General features: G+C 35.7%; 1 protein-coding gene across 3 annotated transcripts in view; it reads right to left on the bottom strand.

Annotated features, from left to right (window-relative positions):
- Positions 1 to 1,638: 1,638 nt before the first annotated feature.
- Positions 1,639 to 9,524, bottom strand: part of LOC135079038 (potassium voltage-gated channel protein Shaw) — a 113,933-nt gene continuing 106,047 nt past the window's right edge. The window contains exons 7-11 of one of the 3 annotated variants that reach the window (XR_010258707.1): positions 7,472 to 8,152; positions 6,303 to 6,438; positions 5,802 to 5,930; positions 4,028 to 4,282; positions 2,585 to 2,674 (exon numbers count right to left, since the gene is read on the bottom strand). Coding sequence is in view for 2 of the 3 variants with exons in the window: in XM_063973668.1 (XP_063829738.1) it covers positions 2,280 to 2,674; positions 5,802 to 5,930; positions 6,303 to 6,438; positions 7,472 to 8,152 (1,341 nt within the window). In the remaining variant the exon portion in view is untranslated. Of the gene's footprint in view, positions 2,675 to 3,499; positions 3,577 to 4,027; positions 4,283 to 5,801; positions 5,931 to 6,302; positions 6,439 to 7,471; positions 8,153 to 9,524 lie in introns of all 3 variants that reach the window. The other 2 variants (XM_063973668.1, XM_063973670.1) reach the window with 2 other exon arrangements.

Below are 9,524 nucleotides of genomic sequence, written 5' to 3'. Positions count from 1 at the left end.
GGCGGTTTACGTATAGGTACGAGTATACGAACATAGTATCAAGTTTGTGCGTATAACGTGCCTATAAAACACTACGCGTCGCATGCGGTTCGCTCGTATACAAACACGTATTTTGTTTATGCCAACGTTTTACTCGCTTTCAAAAACTAGGCGAAAAGAAAGACTCTTTCATAGAGCCCTAATGTGTCTATCATAAATCAATGTACCTCTATAGTTCGTCGCGTAAATACCACAAATGATCACGAAATAACCAAACGACCGCGCTCCGCTCCATAAAACACCACAGCTGCATTGCGGTCGCAAACGTGCAATACATTAAACGCGAATTAATGGCCCCGTTAATTACATTATTTATGCAGGTAATTAATTAGAGCAAAGGATGATGGATAAACCTTTTCATTCAATGATGCGATGGTGGGATAAAATTTCACTCAGTGATTTAATATTTTCCGTTGGCATTAATGTCCTGTTGATATTACTGAGATCCAAATGTTTTTTTTATTAATGCGTTTTATTTTGTGGATCATTATGATTCGTTATCATTTTAAAAGTAAATTCAAACTTATTGTTGAATTGAATGTGTTATAACTTTTAGTTTTTGACAAATGAAATACCTACATAAAAACAACTTTGTAATTTAGACAAGCCTCCTTGGTTCTCTAATGGACAGTAAACGTACGATCTATTATTTACGAATCCTGGTCAATATGGTTATAATAATGATTATTGCCACTCCAATTAGTATTTTGATTCACTCGTTTTCATTTTTATAGTAAACTAAGAAATATATTTATTTCTTGCTGGCTTTTTACCAATAGTGATCTTATTTTACTAGTTAAATACATAGATGATTTTCTTTTTTAAACTCAATTTTGGCTTCTTTCAGCTTCGCAAAATTTCCCCTATGTTTTGCTCGGTATACCTTTTATACAAAACGCCAAAGTCTTTCAGTGTCTCAAAACCTATTTTCATTTAACCTGCTTTTTCAAAATTTTACCAACGAGTCCAAAATCTATGTTGAAGTGGCAATAGGTGACTTAGCTAATTGGTGACAGGCATCTATTCGTAAACATGTATGTGAAATAAGTGCCCAAACACTTACGCTAGCTTACATCTATCACGGCCCTCGAATGCTGGTTTACATACGAAACGTTAATTATTATAGTCCACAAGTGTGAATCTAGCACTGTTATAAAGGCAATCCTACACCACTTGCGTTAGGACTTTGGTGGTTGATGTCAGACTGTTAATTTTATCAGATTTCTGGATATAAATTAATGCATAACTAACTGCCTAGTACGCACTCATGACATATTATTAATGTCCGTTTTCACCATAAATCCCTAATTTTTAAGTGACCCATATAGTAACACAACAGGAATTTTGTTTTCATAGGGGTCACTTAAAAATTAGGGATTGATGGTGAAAGCAGGCATGAGTTTCTTACGCCACTTCTTCTCCGCACCTACCGATATGGTGTCCCAAAGTGGTGGGTTAGCTAAGTTATTTGGGACAACAGCTGAAACAACCCTGAAAACAGCTAAAAATGATTTGAATTACTGCACATAGGTAGGTACTTAAGTGCACTTGTAGCAAAATATTTTTGTAATTTGGAAAAATGCGTAATTTAAAAAAAACCTGATTCATGCAAACAGTGTTATAGCAGTCGACATCAGCCATCAAAATTCAAAGCACTTAGACAATCACTTACATAAGCAAATACATTATCTCACTTTAGTTTCAGTATATCTCAAATTGTCCTAGATTAAGACTACGCAGTAAAACGTCATCGTTATAACGCGCAGAACATAAACTTGACGCAAATAATTTCGTTATTTTTCAATCTTATATTTATCTCACATAGCGAAAGTAGACAGAAAGGAATTGTATAGAAATTGTACCAACGTGTCTTTATGTGTGCGAGGTTTTTGAAATCAATTATTTATTAACTTCAACAAAAATGACTAAAGAAGTAACTAAAGAAGATTTGGAAAATAAGGCTGTAGCCACAACAGCTCACTTAAAGGTAGGTGTTGTATAATAGAGCATTTAATAACTCCTTGACTTCACTTCGCTTTGTTTGTCACCAACAGTTTGTGCGTAAACGATTTTGCAAATCACGTCCGGTACGAATTCTATATAATTTCCCAACTTATCTATTTCATATTGTTTACCACTAGAAGAAAAGGACAATGATATAGTAAAGAAACCTTAGTACTATTGGTCTCGTTCGTTTTGTTTAATTTAGCAGTAGCATTTACAATGACAATGAGTGATTGTTATGTAGAAGCAGATGATTTCCGTTTCTCTATCTTGTTATCGCGTAACTTCGTTTCGTCCAACGATTCGATTTTGTGATCTCTCAAGAGCGGAGTCCGAGCGTCAGTTTTCTCGTCACTTTTATCGATGTACCTTTCGTTTTTGTAGTTGTTCACTCGAATGGTGTTGTCGCTGGTTATCGATTCGTGGCGACTCGATGTTTTGCTGCTGTGCTCGCTGCCTCGATCTGCTGTTTTCTCTCCGTGGAAAGCCATGTTATCGAAGCACTGAGCTGGGACGATGTTCACGGATTTCATCATTGGTAGAGCAATGGCTAGAGCTGGACTCATGTCTCTAGGACTTGGTGTCAGACGCGTGGTCACTGAGAGATCCATCCCCGGCATTAGGGTTGCGACTGTTCGAAATAAAAGACAAAATCAATTAATCTGACCTCTGGTATCAATGAAAACATTATTAAGACCACATCAAGAGTTTGAAAAAGGAGTTTATTGAACAGAAGAAACAGACATGCGAATGCATGCTCAATTGTTAGGTATTTAAAGTTCCAAAAATATATTTGAAGAAATAATTAAATTGGGAGTTCATAAAAGGGATTATAGTCACAACATCAATTAAGAACAGGACAATACAAAAATGAAACATAAAAATACGACACCAAGAATATCTAAAATTGCTGTTGCTAGACAATTTTCTATAATTGAAGCGTTGTAATGGTGAGTAATACAGCCGGTCACGACGATTAGGGATGTCTACGAACTAAACATATAATTGTTAAGTTTTTTGACCCCATTTCCTGTGCCGTTCGTAGGTAATGTAATATACACCAGGTACCGATACAATATACCGAGTATCTATAATGATAAACAATTGGTCTAATCGATTTATTTTAAGAAGTTACTGTCTCACTTAGTTACATTGTGCGAATGGGCTTTGGAACATTAGGTTGTATTGTATTACAATATTATTTACAATATGGGTATTTTTAACCACTTTGAGACAAAAATGTAGGTCAATTGTAAAAGTATGTCTGTTGAATAAGAATAGAAGCAAATGCATTATGAATAATTGATGAAATTGAATATTTATAATCGATATTAATGATTTAGAATGTCGTCTATATTTGTTACCTAAAGTATTACACATGAACGGCACAGTTCAAACGGTCAAACTAATTACACAATACATTTATGTGTTAGTGTACATAATACCAAATGTGTACCACTGTGTTTTGTGATTTCAATGGTTCCGATGGTGTAATGTTGTTTTGGTTTAATACCCATGTTGTTTTTTTGTAGCCTGAAAAAAGCCGTCATGTCACTAAAAACTTAAAGGACACGCACATTATAACGCACAATCCAAAATTTCAAAATAAAATGTGACGTCCACATGATGCAGGGAACAGACAAAAATAAAGTTCTAATGAATATAGTCACATAAACTTAGATTCACAATCCATAAAACAGTTTTTAATTTTAATACATTTGATTTAAATTTGTCTTGAATCAAATAAAAAGTAGCATCGATACCTAAATGATAAAGAAAGAAAAAATTGAGGACCAAAAAATTTCATACAATGAGTGAGGTTCTAAAATTCATATCAAGAAATTAATAAAGGATTTGTATCGATTGTGAATCAAGTTGTCAAGTAACTAATAATATAATCTAAGACACCACTATCTACAACGACATCGAAGCGGCGAAGCTAAGCTAAGGGGTTCCACACAACATCATCAAAGTAATCCCGAACCTTCCTTACACGAAGCGAACGACCTAGGAGTTTCCACAGTGCTGCCTGAAGATTGCCTTGTGCAAGATGATAAGAATGATGATGATGTGATGACTAGAGAGTTAGTAGCATTCCTGTAAGCTAAGTCCGTGTGCAGGCGTAATATTGAGCCTTGGGGAGACCCGCAGGGTGTAGTCTAAAGCATGTTTAAATTTTTTCGTTTGCAGTTGTTTGGTGTTGTTTGGATCATAGCCTCAAGCTCGCTACGATCTCCATCTGTGGACGATTACACTGCATAAGCTACGGTTATGGTAACGGGTTACAGTTCAGGACCGTTCTCGAGGTTAGAGAAAACAATCCCAATAGGCAAAGTGTCATGGGAGGTCGCTTATTTATGAAGAGGGCTGTAGTAGAGATCATTTATAACAAATGCATGGTTGGCGAACTGATCTTAAATGTAGGCACATGAAAAAATAATTTACAAACTTGATTTGTCATTTAAAACATAAATCTGGACGTAGAAATGATAACTCTTTCAAAACAAACTGTTCAGGGCATTCTATTATTTCAGAATAAAAGATTTATTATTGTGTCACACTTCTTTGCAATCAACTACAAGAACTTTTTAAGCTATTGTATCAAAATAGTTACTATCATACAACTTAGTGCGCTTATGGGAATTTGTAGTGAAACATTGGGATTGTAATCTCTTTGTTTAGTAAAGTGAGTTTAAAATTTACACTGGCATTGAAAACTTGAATAGATTTGTTCAGTATAATTTTGGACAGAAATATTTTAAAATTTTACAATTTAGATAGAAAATACTCCAGAATTTAATAAATACTGATCAAATCCATCCATGTTAAGGATAATTCACTTCTAATGCAAGTAAGTATTGTACAAGACATCGTTTTATACATTAGAAATAAAATATCACTATAATTTATATCAAACTAATCCTTATTAAATAATCATGTTATCTGTCTGTTAGTGTCAGAAACTGTTAGTAAATTAGTTAAAAATTTAGTTCCTTTTTAGAGGTGTAGTGAAAAAATATCTTGGATTGCCAATGACGTATAACTTTGACAACTTTATTAATTTAATTCTACATAGTGACTTCAAACACTTATTGTGCCAATTCTACAAGTGGATCATTTGGAACCTTAGAAACTAATTTATTTATTTTACGAGTAGATTTCTTTGCAATATTTACACTACCAAATTAGCCTGTAAGGTTTCTTTCTGTATTTGTATGTTTTGATAGTATAAGGATATTGTCTTGGTGTTCATTCAGAGAGATCCTTTGATCCTACGGTAGTGATCAGTCAGTTGGATAAATTATCCGACTATTCTATTATTGATAGAAATTTTGCACTCGATTCGTTCAAAACTAAAATTTTGTACAAATATAATCATTAATCATCAACATCAATGGAGGGCGGACCCCAAATAAAATGGGAATGGGGCAGGGAAAGAAGAAGAAGATAATCATTAATCATCAGTTATTTTAAGATAATACAAAAACTAATCCAAAGATTTTAACATTAAAATCCAAATTCTTTAGTTGCTTCTATAAACTTAGTTAAAAAGTTGTTTGATTTAACTGTAATTTATATTGTAGTTGTTACTGTAATTTTTTGTTTTATGCTTATTTGTATTTTTTCAATAAAATTGACAGTACCTTTTATCTTGTCAGGATATCTCTGAATGCACTTTCCTAAAGCTACAAGTACAAGACCATCTTGATTCGCTATTTCCATACTCATAGCTTCCTCTTCTTCTTATAACATCTTACCCATGTTGGGTCCCATCATGTCCTTGGGGTGGTTAGTCTTTATGGCGTTCATTCTACGGTTCACGGCCTGGGGTCCCATCCCTGGAGGCATGGGACCTCCGCCGGGGGCGCCTGGGACTCCAGGAGTACCTATAGGAGTAAATATTGCTATGGTATATGGGACTTGGAATCGAACGTTCTCGATTCTACTGTTGAGATTAAGTTTAGTAACATTGTTATTATCATCATGCGATAATGTTAAAGTTAATAATGACATCAAAACAACATCAACACGTTCAAAGTAAGCATTATAATTATGATGATTTGTTATCTTTATATCTGCAGGAGTAAATACAATATATTCTACATGTTTCATTACTTGGATGGTACTAAGATAGTACCAGTCCTTTTTAACCGTTCTTTACAAAAAACGACGGTCAAAATTTCACTAACACAATTTATCAATTTTAGAAATCAGAAGTTTCCTATTTTCGTAGATTGATGTTACTTCATAATACTTACGCATAGGAGGTCTGGTGGGCTCCACGTTGATGACTCTCCGCCTCTTTTTGGGCAGTTTGGCCCGCGCCTGCGTGTGGGAGTAGTACATAGCGAAGTTCGACACTATGACCGGGACGGGCAGGGCTATCGTGAGTACCTGTAGGTTTATAAATATTTAGAAAATTAATCAATTTAATAAGCAAAAACAGCGACAGCTTCTAATATATTAACTAATCCAAGGCTGCTCAACTCCAGGCCCGCGGGCCACAGTGTGTGGTGGCCACAGTGGCCCCCAAAAGAATTTTAAGTGGCCCGCGCATGTACAGTTTGGAAAAAAAAACGCACCAAATAAAAAATCCCGCCGAGCACAGTACAAACTTTAAGATCTCTCTGAAGTTAGCTGTCAAAAATGTAGGTGGCCCGTCGTTAACGACTGAATTCACCGTTTGGCCCGACTCTTCAAAAGGTTGAGCAGCCTTGATCTAATCAATATCAAAATGCAGTTTTAAAAATAAGTAAACCACAATTAATAATTGCTATCATCTCTCTGTTATCGAATTTTTATAGGTAAATAAGTCAAAGGTTTTAGACGAAAACGTGGCTGATATCCAGAAATATTATTATTAACTTTATTGGTTTCAAAGATCTAATTTAGATTCTTAATGTACTTTCGGCTACAGTGTTAACTGCCCATTGCCAGTCATGTCATCTCGTTCTATTGCAAAGAATCACCATTTGATTGGAGCAAGAGCAAAAACGGACATGGATAGTTAACAGTGTGGCAGTGTGTGTACAACGTGAGCAGCACATTAGGCAATGCATATTTACTGAAACATATCACTTAATAGAACTACATAAGTTGTCACAGTTTACTTTGATGTGTTGTCGATCAGACCCTAACCCGTATCTAATAATTGTGATCTTGTGAGGCCGAAACCTTTCAAAATTGTATAAAATATTCAACATTGCCCTTCATGTTGTCAGCATTATTTTTGGTCGTGCCATTTTTATATTCCCGATGTAAATATCTAAAGGTCTCGCTGTCTTGAATCATAAAAGGTTCATGTTTTGAGTGGTGTATGATTTGAAATTCATGAGTCGTAATTGCGGTTTTATTACCGTTACATTTTGGTCTAAAAATTTAAAACTAATACAATGAAATTTTTGGAAGGCAATTTTAATATACTTACACCAGCCAAAGCACATAAAGCACCCACGAACATGCCGACGTAAGTCTTGGGCGCCATGTCACCATACCCCACCGTGGTCATGGTTACCAGAGCCCACCACAGACCCAGCGGGATGCTGTTGAAGTCATTGTGCGGATTCGTCTGTATCCTCTCCGCGTAGTATACCAAACTCGCGAATATTACTATTCCAAGCACTAAGAAGAACACCAGAAGCGTCAACTCCTTCGCTGACGCTCTGAAGGTTTGGATAAGAATTTTGAGCCCCGAGGAATGCCTCGTGAGCTTGAATAGTCTCATGATTCTGATGATGGAGAAGAACTCCAGGATGTCAGCGTTCTCGACGTGAGACGCGTATTTCTGGAGGATCAAGTCGATGTAGAAACTCATCGTTGCAATGTAGTCGATGATGTTGACAGATGACTTGACGAACTCGCACTTATTGGGTGAAGATATGAACCTGACTAGGATTTCTAAAGTGAACCACGCGTTGCAAACACACTCGATGTAGAAGAAGGCGACGTGCGCGTTCGTCTGCACTTTGTCCAGAGCCCAGCTCTGGGTTTGGTTGGCGGTCGTCACTGTATAGTTTCTAATCACTGGCACTCTCATGTCTGGATGCGTTTTCAGGCAAAACGATATGATGGAGACGCATATGAAAAACACTGATATCACCCCGATTATCTGAAAAGAAAATTATTGATTAGACAATAGTTCTTTAAGGTACCTATTTATTTATGTAAGTACACATTTCAAATTAAAACTAACTTAGATTTTTCCATTTGAAACATAGTAGGATTATCTTAACGTTAAATTGCTTCATCTTATATCAAGCTCACGCCAAGGTAGGCGCCGAAAAATTAATGAACAATCAGCAGAATTAATGAACACGTAATAAAATAACACCGTTTCTAGACTCTTAATCATAAATTGCTACATCTGGTGAATAAATTATGTTAATCCCCCACCATAAAGGCTCGAGTTCACGATTGTCGCAAACTCGGGGACCTAACCGCACCAGAGGAAAATTTTTGATTACCATAAATTTAAATTATAATGTTCATCTCTTAGACAAACTCCCCTGTAGATTGCTCTACAATATTTTACACTTCATAAAGTAAAAGGATTACAATTTAGCATTTAATTTTACTTTGCAAAATACTCGGTTCAAGACATTAAAACAGATGGTTGTTTTAATTAGCATTTTCGGTGATATCTTCAAAATCCACGTATAAGCGTGGATCTTAGTTATTTTCTCGGTCTGTTTATATTTAAAATAATCTTCATTTGAATAATCAGTTGTTCAGAATTAGTGAGTTAAAACTCAGATATTAACATTACTTGGCACTTTTAAAATACTACTGGTTTTCTCTAAGAAAGTTGTATGAAATTGGACTCGAAATCTTATTAAAAGTTTCGCCAAGATTGTTACAGGATCTGTGCGAGTTCTTAGTATTACAGTGATAAAGTTCTCGGGAGTAGTGGTCTTTTTTATGACTGGATCATATTTTGTAGATGCTTCAGTATTTTAAAAATCTATTTCCGAAGTTATGTTTGTCGCACACAAATGTGTTAAGCACTACTATCTTGCGTGTGATCGAATCCAAGATGAAGTCAGATATTTTATTTTTTATCAAGCTAGCTAAACAATAAAGGGACGCTCATCCTCCAGCAGTAGGGACTAAATTAGTTATTGATGACTATGATTATCAGCATTAATAAACTATCCTAAGCAGCTTTAGAGCTGTACAGTTCATCGAAAATCGACCACATAATAATAGTGTAGGCGCATACTACGCAACATGCGCATACGCAACGTGACGACAAACTAATATATGAAACCGACAAGGATAGGCGTCAAGTCACCGAGCTGTCGCTGTCGCGTGTCGCCCAGTGTGCGCCTAAACATAGATAGGGTCATCCTCATGTAGTTGTGTCTTAAGGACCTGACGGTGAAAATGATCAGCTAGAATAAGCGCCTAAATATAAATAGGATCATCCTCTTATAGTTGAGTTTGATTGACCTGATGATGATCACGATCAGCTAGAATAAACC

The sequence above is a fragment of the Ostrinia nubilalis genome, chromosome 15, assembly GCF_963855985.1.
Source record: "Ostrinia nubilalis chromosome 15, ilOstNubi1.1, whole genome shotgun sequence".
NCBI lineage: Eukaryota > Metazoa > Arthropoda > Insecta > Lepidoptera > Crambidae > Ostrinia > Ostrinia nubilalis.
This window is presented reverse-complemented; position numbering and strand designations above follow the sequence as displayed.